At 44.2% G+C, this 18631-nt stretch overlaps 1 protein-coding gene and 2 long non-coding RNA genes across 3 annotated transcripts; all 3 read right to left on the bottom strand.

Annotated features, from left to right (window-relative positions):
• Positions 1-680: 680 nt before the first annotated feature.
• Positions 681-2676, bottom strand: LOC306838891 (interferon-induced protein with tetratricopeptide repeats 1-like; the record flags this gene model as incomplete). The annotated part of the gene is made up of 3 exons (XM_079367305.1): positions 681-1989; positions 2040-2409; positions 2658-2676. 3 exons carry the CDS (start codon positions 2674-2676, stop codon positions 681-683), a joined length of 1698 nt encoding a protein of 565 aa, XP_079223431.1.
• Positions 2677-5222: 2546 nt separating this feature from the next.
• LOC306839024 lies at positions 5223-9568 on the bottom strand. Its single transcript, XR_013781145.1, has 4 exons — positions 9325-9568; positions 8877-9158; positions 7023-7145; positions 5223-6100 (listed from the first exon to the last, which is right to left on the bottom strand). It is a non-coding gene; the product is annotated as an uncharacterized lncRNA (long non-coding RNA).
• Positions 9569-15503: 5935 nt separating this feature from the next.
• On the bottom strand, positions 15504-15880 carry LOC306831526. The gene is made up of 2 exons (XR_013780091.1): positions 15708-15880; positions 15504-15640 (listed from the first exon to the last, which is right to left on the bottom strand). It is a non-coding gene; the product is annotated as an uncharacterized lncRNA (long non-coding RNA).
• Between the last annotated feature and the right edge of the window lie 2751 nt (positions 15881-18631).

Below are 18631 nucleotides of genomic sequence, written 5' to 3'. Positions count from 1 at the left end.
TTGGAGACAGATAGAGACACATACAGAATTATGATGAAGTGGATTTTACAGAATATGGAACTTCGGCCTGAAGTATCTCAGCTGGTTTAGTAATAAAGTCTCTATAAATTGGGACGCTTACATCTTAGTGATTGGAGTACTGGACAGATGTTTTTAGGGTGCAGATACGTGTGGAGGGGGATAGAGTAGAGTTGTCTATTGTGAGGCAGAAGTTTTGTAAAGAGTTGGTGAGGGATTTGGTCCCGATGATTATCATGTCTGATTTTGCATAGTTGAGAGACAGGAAATTGGTGTACATGTTTTTATTTCATTGAGGCAGTTTGTCAGGGTGGAGCAGGTTACAGTGGAGATGTACAGCTGGGTGTCATCTGCATAGCAGTGGAAACGGAGGCCATGTTGGCAGAGGATGTTACCAAGGGAGAGCGAGTACATGATGAACAAGAGGGGACCAAGCACCGACCCCTGGGGGACGCTTTAGGACAAGGGAGCTATGGAGGAGGATGCTGTGGCTGATGGTGTCGAAGGCTTCACTGAGGTCGAGGAGGATGAGGATGTTGAGGAGGAGATCGTTTGTGACTTTGAGGAGGGCTGTTTCAGTGCTTTGCTGGGAGCGAAAGCAATACGCCTCTGAACAGAATTGTTCCCCCTAAATTTGCCTCCCTTTCTCTACTGCCCTGGCTCTAGCAACTTTCGGAGAAACTCCTGTCTTTTTTCTTCTGCAGGATTTTGATGCTGTTTTCACGGTAGTAGGATCTTTCTGGTATGGCTGCAGCCTTCATGAGATATTGATTTGATCTTGTTTGATCATTTTGTACAAAGAATAAATAATTTGCATATCTGTTGTAAAGCATCTGTTTGTCTGCAGGTTCTGCAGGTTCATTTTCGAGCAGCTCTTGAAATATCTGCTCAGCTTTGTACTTGCTGTGATGTGACTTTGCACAGAGAGCTGCAAGTTCTATTTTTCTTTTGAGTGAAGCATGTGGGTAAAGAGAGAGCAGCTCCTCGTGGAGAGCGATTGCTCGGTCCACCGTGCTTTGTTCTGGATCAGGGAGACTTCTGCTGGAAGAAATGATCCTCCATCTGTAGCAGAGAGCAACATATTTCTTCAGATAACGAACATCTGGATGCTCTCTCAGAATGTTCTCTGCCAAATCAATGGCCTCATCAACTGATATGTGGTTTCTGTAAAGGTTTAGCAAGGCCCACATACTGTTGTAACTGAAGGGCAGAGCTCTCAAATTTCCTGCCAACTCACGGACTTCCTCTTGGATGTTTTCTCCTTCATCAGCACGCTGCTCAAGGTAGAGAGCAGCCAGGTTCAAGTTCTCTGGATCCTGTTCCTTGGCTTGTCTCATTTTCTCCAAGAGGTCAGGGTCCTGCCTCGTCTCACTGAAGTGTTGGGCTTTCTTTAACCATAAGACATAGCTGGTGTTCCAGTCCACCATGTCCGGCTGCATGCTGGCAGCTTTCCCAAAGTATTCAACAACCAGCTTCTTGTATTCTCTAAAGAACATCAGGGCCCAGGCCTTCTCAGCGTAGATCTCTGGATGGAGCTCGCCTTGGGATGGAGATGGGTATTCTCTCATCAGGGCATCAACCTTTGCCAGGTAAGCCTGACTCTCTGCTTCATCTCCCAGGTGGTGGTGCAGCCAGGCCAGGTTCCTGTAGTTCACCACTAACCAAGGACCCTCATCGGCCTCTCTCAGCTGGTTGAGGGTCTCTGCAGCCATCTGGAACAAACTCTTAACCTCTTCATTTAACCCCAGCTTATACTGAACGAACCCCCACAGGTTGTAAATGTGGCCCAGCCATCTGTTTCCCTCCTCTGTGCTGAAGTCCTCCATCTTGTGTGTGAGACGTAAGAGATACTTCCTGCTGCGGTCCAGGTTCCAGGTGAAGTGACACTGCAGGGACTCCAGTGTGGTTTGACTCTGACTTTGACTCTGAGCAGCACGTCTTCTTGGCGGTCTGGCCGACGCCCGAGGACGTCTCCTCGGCGGTCCGGCCAACGCCCGTGGACATCTTCTTAGCGGTCTGGCCGTCGCCCGAGGACGTCTTCTTTGCGGTCCGGCCGATGCCCGAGGATGTCTCCTCGGTGGCCAGGCCAACGCCTGAAGACGTCCTCGGGCGTCGGCCAGACCGCCAAGAAGACGTCCTCGGCCTGGCCGACGCCCGAGGACGTCTTCTTGCCGGTCCAGCCAACGCCCGAGGACTTCTTCTTAGCGGTCTGGCCGACGCCCGATGACGTCTTCTTGCCGGTCCAGCCGATGACCGAGGACGTCTCCTCGGCGGTCCGGCCAACGCCCGATGACGTCTTCCCACTAGTCCAGCCAACGCCCGAGGTCGTCTCCTTCCCCGTGTCTGCTTGGCCTCCAGGCTGTCCTCCAGAGTTGGTTTCAGACCAAATCCCTGAAGATCCAGAGTTGTTCTGGTCTTGTGTCCTTTGTTCCTTGTGTTTCCCGCCTGTGTGATTACCCTGATTGTCCTCACCTGTCTCGTTAGTCTACCTGTGTCCAATCAAGTCTGTCTATTTAGTCTGTGTTTTTCATCAGTCCTTTGTTGGTTAATTGTCTATGGTAGTTGTCTTTTGCAGTTTGTCAGTGTCTTTGTCTTTTGGTCTGAGCCTGTCGTTTTGTCTCCCTGCTCTTTGGATTTACTTTGGTTTTTGCTCCTCATGAATTTTTGGACGTTTTGGATTTATTTAATTAAGTACATTTTTATTTTTACCTTTTGTTTAAATAAATCTTTAGTTTTCTGCAATTGGGTCCTCCTTCCCTGTTTTTCCACCACTGACCGTGACAGTACAGCACAGATGTTTCATTCAGACCACAAGAAACAGTTTGAAAAGGTGAACAAGGGAACACAGTGATCTATGTAGTACTTTGTTTTTATTGCATTAAGGGACAGCAAATAAAAAGGTAATGTGCATCCTCTTATAAAATCCTGCTGCAAACACTGTTTTTATTAATACAGGTAAGAACATTACAGATACTTAACGTTCTCGTACCTTTCTATGATAAAGCACATTTACTTGTCAGCAAAATATTGATATTCTGTGGTAATCCTTCTTTTACTGAAGGTATATTATAATTCTACCTCTTCAATAAAAAACAAAAAAGAACAGTTGTAATTTTGATCATTTAAAGGAAACGCAAATGAAATTAATTTTAACCCCAGACAAACACAAAGTTACAAAAGCATCAAAGTGAGAAAAGTAAAGTAATGAAGCTAAAGAAGGAAAGAATAATTAGAGATGTAAACATTCACATGCAGGTCAGATAATCACCTCATCTTTCTGTTGTTTCTTCCTCAGTGGTTTTCTGAAGATGATTTTGTCTCTTGATGTTTCTGTCTGCTGACAGTCTCTTCAGCTCTCTGTGATGATGATGATGATGATGATGATGATGATGTGCAGTAGCTTTAAATGTCTGTGACAGAGGCGTGACAGTTTCTTTATCAGCAGGATACATATGTGACTTTCCTCTGAGTGAGCTGTTAACAGCTCTGACCATGTGCACCATTATCACCTTATCTCACACACACACACACACACACACACTCCTCACTGCATACACACAGCTCCTGTTTTTAGTTATGTTGTCTTTTTTCTTTTTGTTGTTTTCTCCTTGTTAAAATGTCTTTGATCATCTAAAAGAGCTGTGTAAGTCCAATCTATTCTTCAAATCTTGTATTGCACTCTCTCTACCTCAGACCTCAACGAGGTGAAGCTTTGTGATATTCAGAATGCAAAGGCAGCAGCTCCGGAGATTAAAACGCACTGCTAGGAGTGTCGTGTGCCGCGGACCGCACATCTGGAACAAGTTGGATGGAAATCTGAAAACCTCAAGAAGAAACTCTTAGTAAGCTCGTCTATGTCTTCCTGATCTATGTCTTTACTATCTTTCACCCTGTATGTGTAATGTCACCTCCTACCTCTCAATATTAAGGAAAACCTTTAAACATAACTGTACTTGTTACATGGGATCCACTTCTATGTGTTGTATGAATGACATGTATGTCATGTATTATGTGTAGGCCACAGCCTTCTTGTTTTTGTTAGTCATGACCCCCTAGCATAAGCTTTAGCTAGCTTCTTTGGGACCAGTTCATTTACATGGATACTTTCTTACTTTATCTCAAATGTCAACAAAAATGTATGTATGTGAATAAAAACCAAATCCTGTGTTCAGTGTTGGACTTCCTGTATGAGAGTTCATGTCCTTATTATGAAGCCTGAAATCATAAAAACGATAAAACAGTCTTTATGTTAAAAATGGAAGAATGTGAAGAAGTTTCTCCGATGAGAGGTGAAAACATCTTGTAGAGTTTGAACTCAGTGACCTTTTTACTCAGCACTTCTACATGTTTGAGATCAGAAGTACGAGACTCCTCTTTCTGGAGTTTTTTGTGAATTCAGTCTGTCAGCAGTGAAATAGTTAATGGAGCTGAGCTTCTAGAGTCTTCTGACTACTCAAAGTGCTTTTACCCTGCAGGTCTCACCGACACATTCACTCCCTGATCATGAAGCTGATTCTGCTGACACACACAGTCAGGGTCTGTTTGTGTGGTCGAGCTGATGAAGCACCATGTGTCATAGATTCTCACACCAGAGCTGCTGCAGGTTTCAGACACACTGACTGATGTTCATCACCTTCATCAGACTGTTTGAGCAGAGGAACAGTCACAGGGTGACACACACATCATTCACACTTCAACCACGCTGCTTTAAAATGGCACTCTTCAAAAAGACCATGAAGGATTAGTTTAAATAATGAATCAGCTTTCATAAAGACACAGCTATTAAATCACTTGAATGAAGTGAGTGAGCGCCTGTCTTATTGAAGTCAAAGGTTATACATGTTATTTCAATTTATTGTGATCATTCGGACCTCAGCATCGAGGAAGTGTGGACAACAGGAAGAGAGGAAAACAAAGGAGACATCCTGCCTGCACCCTGTTTTTATGAACAATGAGTAGAAGGTCTTTAAGCCGCTCTTTGTCAGACGTCTGGACACAAACACTTGTTTATTGATTTCAGCTCGACTGGCTCCTGTTCCTTATTTTAATCATAATCTACAGCTCAGAGGAAACAGACTGAGAGGTTGAATTTAGTTTGAACTGTGAAACAAGGTCACATGAACAACAGTTTGAAAGTCAACAACAAAGATCAGATAAATAACAACAAAGAGTTAAACTAATAAATACACAAGAGGCTGTTTAAATAAGTTTAATAATGATTTAATAAGAAAATGTTTTGATTCTACTAAGTCAAGCTTTTTGTTTCTTTACATCTGAAATCATCAGAATTCAGTTTGTATGAAACATGACAACAACATGTGATAAACAGCAGATATCAGTATTTACTGTGACAGTGAACACAACTAATGAATCAAATGTTACACAGACAACAATAGAAGAGGACTGTCATTAAAAAATGTTTCATGAAGAATGTAAACACAGCAGACATTTAAACATGGACACATGATGTCATCATGATGTCATCATGATGTCATCATGGTGTGGAGTGAAGAGAAGTTCACATTAACACTGTGTGACTCGTACAAACAGAATATTGATCAGAGCTGTTATTCACTGCTTTTCTGTCTCCTCTCAATGTCCTCCAGCTGACCTTTGACCTTCTTCTTCTGCTCCTCTAATGACGTCTTCCTGTCCAACATTGTTTTTAACAAACCAGCTGTGAACAGCTGCAGTTTTTGTGTTTCAGTGTAACGGTTCTGATCTACTTGTTTTCTACGGTTCAGATGTTTTTTGGCTGTTGAAGTGATTTTCTTCAGCTCAATACATACCTCATCTTTGTCTCTGTCTGCTATCTCCTCAGCTGACTCTGTCTTCTTCACAAACTCTTCACACATGTCCCTCCAGTCCTCCAGTTCCTCTTTGACTTTTTCCTGCTGTTTGTTCAGTTCTTTGTTTTGCTCCGTCAGTTTAAGAATCATCTGTTCCAGATCTGTCTGTTCTTCCTCTTTCCTCTTCAACTCTTCTTCAAGTCTTTCCTTTTTCTCCTCCCTTATCTTTCTTCCTGCCATGAGCTGCTCTCTCTCTGCCCGTTCACTTTCAGACTGAAGTGTTTCTGCTGTTTCTGTGAGAATAAAGGAGACTGTTACTGTTTCATTACAGAGGAAGTCATGATGTCACAACTCTGATCCTGTCAGTCAATCAACACACACACACACACACACACACACTCACACACACACACACACACACAGCACTGTTCATAATGCAGCATCAGAGAATACAGCTGAGGCTCAGGGCCCTTTGCTAAGGGCGGTCCGGTCCTTGTACGACCGGAGCAGGAGTCTGGTTCGCATTGCCTTCTAGTCTTCAGGTCGGTGGGGAGTCCTTGCCCCAGATGGAGGAGTTCCACCTGGGGCAAGGACTCTTGGTATCTTGGGATCTTGTAAAAGAGTGGGGGGAAGATGGAGCGTGAGATCGACTGACGGATCGGTGCGGCGTCTGCAGTCATGCGGTCGCTGTATCGGTCCGTCGTGGTGAAGAAGGAGCTAAGCCCAAAGGCGAAGCTCTCAATTTACTGGTCGATCTTCATTCCTACCCTCACCTATGGTCATGAGCTTTGGGTCATGACCGAAAGAACGAGATCTCGGAAACGAGGGGCCGAAATGGGCTTCCTCCGTTGGATTCATTGGATTCATAGCAGAGCTGATACCAGTGCATTACACTACCGCAATTCTCCCTCCAAAATCACTCTGGTTGAGTAGTTACAGCACTGTTTGTTACATTGAAAACAATTATATGGCATTAAAGTTAAGATAGCATGGTCTTCAAAGTACAAAGACATTTTCATAATGCATTTGATTATTATTTTTTCTTGAATGATTTACAAATTCAAGTCATCTGGTGAAAATTAAAAAAACTAAAATTCATATCACTCCATAAAATAAAAATATTGCAATGTCAGTTTTTACCAACATCTTGCCCTGTCAAAATAGGGCGCATACATTAATAAAAAAGACATGTTAAACCAAAAGAGCTGCACCAACCTTTTCTTCGGTTTTGATTCCATCTCCAGGAAACGACAACAGCTGCTACAATCAAACTGAGAGAAATGATCACGATGATGCTGACCCGAGCAGCAGCAGATGAACAGGTCCGAAATACATCACCTGAAATGATCAAACACACAGCACATCATGAGTCAAAAGTTTACATGCACTTTGTGTATGTAAACAAACATTTTGTGATGGCTGTCCTGAGTTTCCAATAATTTCTACAACTCTACACACTCTTTCTGTGATAGAGTGATTGGAACATATACTTCTTTGTCATAAAAAGCATGAATGAAGTTTGGTTCCGTTATGAATTTATCATGGGTCAACTGAAAATGTCACCAAATCTGTTGGGTCAAAAATATACATACATCAAAATGAATTAGCAATTTTGGTGATTTACAAAGTTATGTCAATGAAATTAGCTTCATAGCGTGGCCTCTTAACATCTTGTGAGTGATTATGAATGACTACAGCTAGTGACTTCTCTGAGCCCATTCAAATAGGGCTCATTTGATACAATCATTAGACCCGCCCACAAACACTGGGAAAGTCAAAGGAGCTCAGCAGGATCTGAAAAGCAAACCATTTACTTGAACAAGTAAGGAAAATCACTTGGAGCCATTTCAAAGCAGCTCCAGCACAGAAAAAGCAACTGTGCAAACAATTATTTGTCAATATAAAGTGCGTAGTGCTGTTGTGTCACTGCCACGATCAGGAAGAAAATGCAAGCCATCACCTGCTGCTGAGTGAATATTGGTCAGGAGTTTCAAGAGTCAACCGAGAACCACCAAAAAGCATATCTGCAAAGAATTAGAAGCTGCTGTAACACAGGTGTCAGTGTCCACAGTCAAGCGTGTTTTACATTGCCGTGGACTGAGAGGCTGCCGTGCAAGAAGGAAGCCCTTACTCCAGAACAGGCACCTTAAGGCTCGACTGAAGTTTACTGCTGATCACATGGACAAAGATAAAACCTTTTGGAGGAAAGTTCTGTGGTCAGATGAAACTAAAATCAAGCTGCTTGGCCACAATGCCCAGCAGTATGTGTGGAGGAGAAAAAGTGAGACCTTTAACCCCAAGAACACCATGCCTACCATCAAGCATGGTGGTGGTGGTATGTGGTGGTGGGATGATGAAGACGGAGGATTAGCTTCAAATTCTTCAGGATTATCTAAAATCATCAGCCCAAAGGTTGGGTCTTGGGTGCAGTTGGGTGTTCCAACAGCATAATGACCCCAAACACACATTAAAAGTGGTAATGGAATGGCTAAATCAGGATAGAAATTAAGATTTAAGACTGGCCTTCTTAAAGTCCTGACTTAAGCCCCGTTTCCACTCAGCAGTCCGATTCTTTCTTCTTTCACCCAATCAACGGACTACAGTGTTTAGCTCCACCTTTTCAGGTCGGCTCCACATTCTTGGCACCACAATGGAATGGTCCCAAAAAGTGGGACGGGTATGGATCGGTTATTTGGGAATCTTTCCTGGGATTAGTCTATGGAAACGCCGCAAAATGTGCGCCCTACCGAGATGAACCGGGCCGGACCGCTTGGTGGAAAAGGGGCTTAATTGAAGTGAAAATGGCCAGGGGACATGAAATCAAATGTTTGCATTGCTGTGTCTTTTTTGACCCAACAATTTGGTGACATTTTCAGTTGACCCATCATAAATTAATAAAAGAACCAAACTTCATAAATATTTTTTTGTGATATGTTCCAATCACTCTATCACAGAAAAAAAAGAGTTGTAGAAATTATTGGAAACTCAGGACGGCCATAAAATTATGTTCTTTACAGGTGTATGTAAACTTTTGATCAGAGCTGGAGAGATGTTAGAGACTGAACCCACCTGAAAGCTGTACGTGTGTGTCTCTGGTCTGCTAGGTGATGTTCTGTGTGACTCTACAGGTGAACATGTTGTTGTGTCTCCTCTCCACAGTCACTCTGCTGCTCACAGTGTAGAGATCACCAGGAGCTCTGACGCTCTCTGTAGATCCAGCAGAGAGGAGCTTTCCCTCACTGTCCAGCCACAGCAGCTCAGGCTCTGGAAACCAGCCTGCAGACTCACACTGCAGATCCACAGTGTTGCTGCGGATGTTAATCCCTGCTATGAAAGGTGAGGAGGCTGAACCTGTGACATACAGAGTGTCTTTATCATCTCCATGAACACAATCATGTTTAACTCTGACAGGGTGTACTGTAGGTCAGTGCCAGAGGTGAAGCTAAACTAATAGTAAAGATGATGTAAAAAGAGAAGATCATTGAGTGAAATGTGCTTGTCTTGTTTGCTCTCTTACCAACAACAAGCTGAACGTTGGAGTGTTTACTGGTTGAGGGAAAGTAGCATCTGTAGACTCCACTATCAGAGAGTGTCAGTGCAGACAGGTTCAGTGAAAGGTCTCCTCGTCTCAGTCTGTCCACGGACACTGACGTTCTCCCTTTGTACAATGGATTGTGGTTAGATTGAAAGTTTTGACCTTCATGCCACACATGGACAAATCTAGGTTCCAGGTCAGATCTCGCCCACTCCACACTGCTGAAAACAGCATTCCCTGCAGGTTCAAGGTGGCATGGCAGGATAACCTCTTCACCAACTAATGCTGTTATTATGTGAGACGGTCCAACAACCAGAGACTGACCTGAAGAGACAAAGATTCTTTCATTGTCATATGGACAGAACTCAGGGCTCACTCACACTCGGTCCAGTCATCCTGTACCGTGCTGAAACAAGACCTGGCTTTTTTTGTTCCATGTGTTCCTGTCACTGCTGTCTGTGAGGAAGTTACCTGTACAAAGGTGTGTCAGGAGGAGGAGGGTCACAGTCATAGTTTGAAGGAACAATCCATGAAACAGGGACAACATCCTGGACTTCCGGAGGTAAAACAGAGAATAGATCAATGATGAATATATCAACTCCAATACTCCAAAAAACCTGATCCAATAACCTCGATCATTTCAGACCGATTTCCTATTCACCATTTCTCTGGTAAATAAAGAGTAGTCACAGCTCAGACAGGCTGACACAGCCCTGGTACAAATCACAAACCATCTCCTGATGGCAGCTGACTCTGGACTTTTAATAACACCCATCCTCCTTGACTTAAGTGTAGCTTTGACACGATCTCTCAGATCACCCTCCTCCATAGACGAGCCTCAGCTAGATTCATCTCTCTCTCTGGTCACACTCAGTTTGTTCAGTGACTTCAGGTCACTACAGGTGTTCCACAGGGCTCTGTCTTAGGTCCTCTCCTTTTCATCATCTACGTCCTACACTTCCACTGTTATGCAGATGACACCCAGCTCTACGTCCCACCTTCATCCCTCTCAGACTGTCTCTGTGAACTTAAATCCTGCTTCTCTCACAACTTTATCAAACTCAACAGAAACACAACTGAAGTTCTTCTTGTAGGAACCAAATCCACTCTGGCCAAGTCCGACATCTCTGCAGTAACTATCAACAACTCCACAGTCCCTCCCCCCAAAGTTAAGAGCCTGGGTGTCATCCTGGACAGCACTCTCTCCTTCGAAGCACACATCAGTAACATCACTCGCTCAGCATATTTCCACCTGTGCAACATCAACCGTCTCTCACACCCAGCAGCACCGCCATCCTCATCAATACCCTGGTTACCTCCCGCTTAGACTCCTGTAACTCTCTCCTCTCTGGTCTACCTCTCAAGTCCATAAACTCCAACTGGTCCAGATCTCAGCGGCCCGGATCCTCACCAGAACCCCCTCCATGGACCACATCACTCCAGTCCTTCAACAGCTCCACTGGCTCCCCGTCAAAGACCGTATTGATTCATCCTTCTCAGGCTCTTCATAATCTCTCCCCTCCGTACCTCTCTCCTCCACACCTACACCTCCTCTCAGACCCTCCATCCTTCCTCCTCCATGGTCCTCATCACACCTCCTTTCATCAACAGGGTCTCGAATGATGAAAATCTGTATCTGCTGACTGCTTGAACATTTGCATATTATGTGTTTATCTAGATGATTTAGCAATGACACGATGATTGTGTCCATCACTCTATTTAATGAACTTTCTGTCAAACTATTATGAGAATGTCTGTGTATATGTATACATGCTGAACTCTATAAAAACAACATGTTAATGATTATTCCAGAGAGAACACTAAGTATAGAAATAAATGAGCAGAGTGACTTTATCAAATGAAATATAAATCTAAGAGCTTTAAAAGTCTGACCTCTAACAGACGTTCCTGTTCCTCTGAGTGTTGTTTGGAGGTGACTCTCCTGATTACCACAAAGAAAGGAAAATGGAGGTCGTACCTCGACATTAAGTCAAAGCACAGGGTCCTTTCAGAAAGAGACACATGTTACACATGTTTTATGACATCTGAATTCATGAATGGAGCCTGAAATGTGTCAAAGTAGGAGACATCAAACACAGAGAGTGAAATATCTGTTAAACAGCTTGAGAAGCTCCTTCATCAAACCTGCTTTACCTCCACACTGTGCAGCCATCCTTCTGTGAGGATACCAGTCTCTTCTGCTTTTTGTCCCTGTGTGAGTGAGTTTACCTGGAGCTGGCTCCACACAGCTTTCCAGCAATCAAGACTGCAAAGCTGTTTCTCATCTACAATCAAGCCACCTACACGACACTCTCCAAAGGACCGGCTCATTCTTCCACTCGACGCCAGATCGTCCGTTTACCAACCATGGTACACACCAGTCAGGCTAGTGAATTGTGTTTCATGAACCAAAGAGGATCTTTACTAGTTTCAGTCCTTTTCCTGTGTCCAGATCTCTACACCTCCTCCAGCTCCTCGACCTCACCCCACCATATCCCGCTCACAGTCACCAGTAACCTCTCGCCAGCATTCCTCCAAATAACTATAAACGAGCTTTTGTAAACTTTACCCAAAACTACTGTCTGTATTGTGGGTCCAGCTGTGTTCATTACAACTCATTCTACAAAGAAAAGCTGACGATATACTGTGAACATTTGAACAGAAATATATTCACACAACTGAAGACATACTCGCCTCTTTAGTCGGCTGTTTCCTCATTATTCTGTCTCTGAACTTTGGAGCTATAAAGCTATGTGTGTGCAGTTCATCCAGAGTGATCATGGGCCTAAAGCAGCTCATAAAATCAAGCCTAAGTGGAGTCCAGAGGGCAGCAGCCTGCCAGGCTGCCTGTGCCAGGTGTCAGCCTTATGGCTGCAGACTCACAGAGGGGCTGCTCTGACAAACTGATGTTGGGGATTTTCAGGAGCGAATACCTGACCAACGGTTATGTTGGGGTTTATGACGTAAAATTTTGATTGTCAAAATAAATTAATAATTAAGTTTACTTAATTATTAATCTAACTCAATAATTGTTATCAAACTGTGTTTAATAAACCTCGGGGCACCACCCTGTAAACAGGGAACAACCAAAATATTACCAATATCAGTCTCAAATTATTTAATTAAATACCAATATCATTAATAATTAATAATTTGTATTTAATTGAAGATGTGAAATCCGAACACAAAGCCCTTTCACCCAGCCTAAGTCACAAAGCAAATTCACAGTGATCACAAACAACGACTTTTTAAGATATAATAGAATTTATTTAACAAAGCAACATCAAGTAAATCAATGAAACTCAATCAAACAAATAACCATCATAAGCCAAACTACAATTAACAAACAAAACAAACAAGCGTGGCACATGTGTGTGTGTGTGTGTGTGTGTGTGTGTGTGTGTGTGTGTGTGTGTGTGTGTGTGCGTGTTTCTGTGAGAGAGAGAGAGAGAGAGAGAGAGAGGGAGGGACAGACAGACTTGTAACCGTTTGTCCACGGTTGATGAAAGGAGAAAAAGGGGGTCCTGGAACGATCTTCCTGCAGTTGTTGGGTGATGGTAGTGCGTCCCAGAGGGTGAGCAGAGGTCGTCGTGTCCTCCGTCGAGCGAGGTGATCTCCGTGGGTGTCCTTTCTTTAAAGGACGGAACGAGACGTAATCCTTACAATCTCTCTCAATACCGTTTCAATACGGGAGAAATAGAACGCTATTCTTTGGAGATGTGCTCAAGTGGATGATCTAAGCTCGGAATTTTGGACGTCGGTGTGCTTCAAGGCCTTGGGTTAACTGCGCGCCAAAACTTTTAAACAAAGGGAAGCGTGCTGTGAAACAGGAACAGAGTTGGGTATTCCCGGACGTCGCCAGACGACGTTTGAAAGAGGCAGAACAATGAAGCATGGCCAGCTTTATACCTCCCAGACTTCACACCTATGTGTTAGGTGTGGCAAAGCATTCTGGGAGTACCTGCAAGGCATGCTGGGATAAAGAGTCTTTTGTTGTAGTTCTCCAAACGACACAGCCTGAGCTTTGTCATTCTGGCTGGACCCCAACACTGATGTGAGAGAGAGAGAGAGTAGTGGTGTTTCTATGAGGACAGGTGGGGGACAGATAGCTGACATGGTGATCATCTAATAGCATGCCTTTAACATTTTACCCCCAACCCATCAACCTCCAAGTAGGCAGCCACAGTCCAGCACCCAGGATTCAGTTTTAATGCCAGTGCCTTGGTCCAGGGTGATGGCAGGTAGGGATTGTGGGTAATCCCATTTCACAACCTCCAACATAAAGGCCCTGACACACCAAGGAGACCGTCGGTCACTTGATGAGTGGTCGTCACCCTCGTTTTTTGGTGGTGAGTCCAGCTCCTGTCAGCCCCAGTTGGGCTTTTGTTTGGCCCATTCCACATGTTGAATCACCCGTCACCGGTGCTGTTGGGGGTAAGAATCTCTCTGATTGGCTGTTCAGCGATGTGAAACAGGAGTTGGAGAAAATCCCGAGTGGAGAGCGACAATGGTGAGAAAATGATCCCCCCCACACCACCATTCTGAACAGCAGAGTGTTGACTGTGGACTCCTTCAGGTTCCTGAGATCCACGATCTCACAGGACCTGAAGTGGACCTCCCACAGAGACACAATCAGGGAGAAGGCCCAGCAGAGAACAAACTGTTCAAGCTCCTCCCCTCAGGTAGGCCTTACAGATCACTGCACGCCAAAACAACCCGTCATAAGAACAGTTTCTTCTTCAGTCTGTCACTGTGATGAACTCTAAACAGTCACAGAGTGTCAGACCTGTCTCTGTGAAGTACAGCTAACATTAGTTTCTTCAGTCACCAAGGCAGTACACTATATTGGCTACAGTCCATTCCCATTAGGTCAAACCGAGCAGTGGCGCCTTCTAATGTTTTGGAGTGGTTTCTTTAGGAAGCTCGCATTTGTGGATCATGCAGGCAAAATAAGAGTGCTCCACAAATGAAAATCTGTCTTTGCGGTTGTGAAAAAAAAGTGTTATAGTTGAATTTTGCATTTGTGGATCTTCGTGCACCCATATTTGGATCCTGGGGCTTTTGTAAATCACCTTCTGTTTGTTTGTGACTTATTGGCACTAAAATAAGTCCATGCTCAACTTCCACCAGATGTGTGTTCGGTCTGTCTCCGTTCCGGCAGCAGAGCTGATAGGTTTCATTTTATTCAATGTGTGTGTTACTGGGTCCGGTGCGTCTCAGCTCTGTCTTAGCTCCGGCAGTCTGGAGCCTTCCGGAGCCGATCAGTGTTCCCAGATCTCATGAGAGAAACAAGCCACCAGGTCTATGGGAATAAGCCCAACACAAGCAACGTAGCTCCTCTAATAGATAATATATACCCAGCCACGCCCAAATAAAAATCAAGATTTTCACCAACATGTGGAGGCTCCTTAACAATCAGTTTGTTTTTGCTGTTATGCATTGAAGCAGAAATTAAGTCAAAATCATGTAATTTACATTTTCACTCCGAGTCGTCTCTGCTCTCAAACTGCAGTCTAGAAGTTTCTTCCCTTTCACCCACTTGTTAAATTATCACAGGAATGAATGACAACCGACACATGTTCATGTAAATCTTGATTTTTAGGCTGCAGTTGTTGATCACATTCTATTTCCTGTTTGTTAATAACAAAGTTATTGACTTTAAGTGATGCTAGAAAACCTGAGCTTTCTCCCACTCTTTGTGTCTCTTATAGCTGGGCATTGTCACTCTGTCATGTGTAGCTGTGCATGTGTGTGTGTGAGTGTGTGTGTGTGTGTGTGTGTGTGTGTGTGTGTGTGTGTGTGTGTGTGTGTGTGTGTGTGTGTGTGTGTGTGTGTGTGTGTGTGTGTGAGTGAGGGTGCTGGGCGCACATGGTAACCAAGGAAACGGGTCCTGGAAAAGGCCAAACTAAATATCACGTTTGTGTTTATTATGGAGAATCAGAAGAGTTCATAGAGGGAACAAATCTATCTATCTATCTATCTATCTATCTATCTATCTATCTATCTATCTATCTATCTATCTATCTATCTATCTATCTATCTATCTATCTATCTATCTATCTATCTATCTATCTATCACATTTAATGCTTAATGTTAATGTTTTTTCCATCATCCCATCAAAGTACATCAACTATATGAATAAAAACTCCACATCACAAGCAGTGGGTCAGATTACTTTTACTGAACAGTTTTTTTCTTTGAGTTTAAAATGAGCTCATGTAAAAGTTTGTTTGGAAACGATCATCATGCACATTTAGACCACAGTATGATTAAACAACCTTTCTAATTAGACAGTTTCTATACATGATCAAAATCATCATGGCTTTCATGCATCGCTGCTTGGGAATCATCATCATTCTGCCACTGGCTGCTGCTCTGACACATGTCAGTCCTGAGCTCTGCAGGAGCCCCTCCCAGGAGAGCTGTCAGATCTACACTTACATCGGACCGACTCAAGGAAGGCTTCTGACTGGGACGACCTCTGTGGTCACTGGTTCCAGCACGCCATCTGAGTGAAGTATCTGTTTTGCAGAGGATCCAGCTGTGGATCCTGCAGAGTAATGGCTTCCTGTACTCGTACTCTGTACATACATGGACTCTCAATATGTGCTGCTTCACAGCTCCAGGTTCTGGAGGGAACATGTCACTTTCTGCCTTTTGTTTGCAGATGAAGTGCCATCACAGTTAAGGGGTTGCCTTGATGTAGACCTGCTTGGGTGAGTAAGCTGCACATATAAAGGATTTCAGGGAGAACAGTGTCGTGGAAATTCCCCTTTGCGAGGTGGAGAGTTGCTAAATCTCAAGGAAGAACTTCACGGCGGCGCTTGAATCAGATCTCTTTTAATACGTGCAGCACGGAGGAGAGGCAGAGCGTCTTCTCCAGAACCTTCATATTACAACTCCTTTTATGCAATACAAACAGATATGGGAGGTGACCTTACAGTTAACAAATGGTGATTCCTTACATTACAATGGTTGTTTGAAGTCTACTGTATCCTGTCCTCTGGAGACAGTGTTCGGATTTCTTAATTTTTTGCCTTCCGAAAAGGCTCATCAGGAAGCACAATGTTACAACTCGTGTTTTTTCCTTAATTCTTTATTTTTAAATTAAGTGACCACAGGTCATAAACCTGAAATACAAACAACAAATATTATTCAAATAATATTATTCAAATAACATAATATAATAATGAAATCAAAGAAACCTGCAAAGACATTAAAAATGTAGCGAATCTTGCTTAAACAATATAAAACTACATTACCCAGAATGCCTAGTGACTAGGAGCATGCGCACAGCGACTCTAATGATTCTGGTTGCTATGGACGCTGACACAACGAAAACATGCCACCCGTGCTCCCTTTAAGTGATTTACACACACAAACGCAACATAATGAAGCGGCACTACACCATGAATCACCAAACTAAACCACCACCATCACCACCGCCACCAGAAACTAGCGGATTGAATCAAACAATCGCTTCCGCGATGCCGAGCACTCGCGTCTCGCGAGCTACCGGCTAACCTGCTATTCTTAGCAAGAATGAAACTTAAACTTTTTTTTTTTTTTTTCTTTTCTTCTAGTTAAATAAAGATCAGGCTCATTCTCATTTGAGAGCCAAGGGTCTTAACACCTCCCACTTGGCCGACTGAACGAAGATCCAAGGAGGGCACAATACACATAACAGTCTCTTGAGTCTCTTAGTAGGGATTTCAGATTGAAGTCCATTCTTCACAGCATTCAGCGTCCAGCATTCACAAACAAATGTACTAATCTAAGGAGGTAGGCTCCACCACCTTTCCTCCTACTGAGTGTAGGTTTGCCCTTGAACCACTCAGCTGCCTCCCAGGGTTACCCGCTAGCTAAACAAAGAACAAGAGTCACAGTCTTGGGTACCCTTGGCGAGGACTTATCTTACCTCCTCTTGCTCTTCAGCGGGAATCAAGATCACCAACCTTCGCACATCCCTGCGGATGACGATGGTTGTGGGCAGGGCAGAGTCCTTTTTCAGGGCCCTGGGAACCATGGGAGCAGGAAGACCCATGCAGGTTGTTATGTCTGCATCCCGGACAATCCCCTTCTCGTCTGGATACGTTGTTGTAACCCGCCCAAGCCGGAACTGTCCTCGTAGAGCATTCTGATCAGTAATCCAGACTACATCTCCAACCTTGACATTTCTCTCTGCTCTGTGCCACTTGTGTCGTATGAACAAGTTTGGTCCTGCCAGTTCACTCCATTTCTTCCAGAATCTGTCGACTCCAGCCTGGACAGCCCTCAGTCTACGCCAAGAGTGGGTTTCCATGCCAATTCCATGAATGTCTCCTCCCTGTCCAGTGCGCCCCAGGATAAGGGAGTTAGGGGTTAAGTACTCCACTGAGTCCTCTTGCTCCTGTGCCCTGGCGTTGATGGGTCGCTCATTAGTCAGGTTTGCTGCTGAGTAGAGAAGGGTTTGGAACTCCCCCCAGGTGTAGCAGCCAGTTGTTCCGCCAAGGCTGTTAAGAGCTCTTTTAATGAGCTTGACCGCTGCCTCTGCTGCCCCATTCCTGTGTGGCGAATCTGCTGGATGAAAGTCCCATTTCCACTCTGTGCTATTTCTGGCAGCCTTGTCCTCAACTGATGCCTTTTCCACACAGGCCAGGTGTTTGTGTAATTCTCTGAGTGCGGGCCTGGCGCCAACAAAGTTTGTGCCTCTGTCTGACCATAATTTTTTGGGATGCCCCCTCAGAGCAGTGAACCATGAGTAGGCCTGAAGAAAGCTCTCTGAAGATTGATCGTCGACAAGATCAGCATGGACGGCTCTGGAAGCCATGCAGCAATACACGACTCCCCATACCTTTTTCTTGGTTCTTTTCTTAACAGCGTCCCTCACCTCAAAGGGCCCGAAGAGGTCTAGTGTAGTATATTCAAATGGGTTTGCTCTACTGGACGTTCCAGAGGAAGAGTGCCCATCACTTGTCGGCACAGCTGGGCTCTTTTTTTCTTGCAAGTGATGCACTTATTGATCACTTTCTTCACGGTCCTCCGACCTTGTACAACCCCGGCCTTTTTTCTAGTGTGCAGCAGTGTGGCAGCAACCCCTTCATGATTCGTTTCGTGAGCTTCCATAGCAAGCAATGACCCCAGCCACGACTGAAATGGGATCAAAGGTACAGCTGTTCTGTCTTCATTCCAAGACTGGACTCTACCACCACAAAGTAAGAGTCCATTGCTGTTGTCCTTGATCACAACAAGGCGATTTAAGGTTGTATTTTGAAAGTTCGCGCCGCCTTGGGCCGCAAGGGCTAGGTC

The sequence above is a fragment of the Symphodus melops genome, assembly GCF_947650265.1.
Source record: "Symphodus melops genome assembly, chromosome: 1".
Taxonomy (NCBI): Eukaryota; Metazoa; Chordata; class Actinopteri; order Labriformes; family Labridae; genus Symphodus; species Symphodus melops.
Note: the sequence above shows the minus strand (reverse complement) of the source record. Positions and strands in the feature narration are given on the sequence as shown.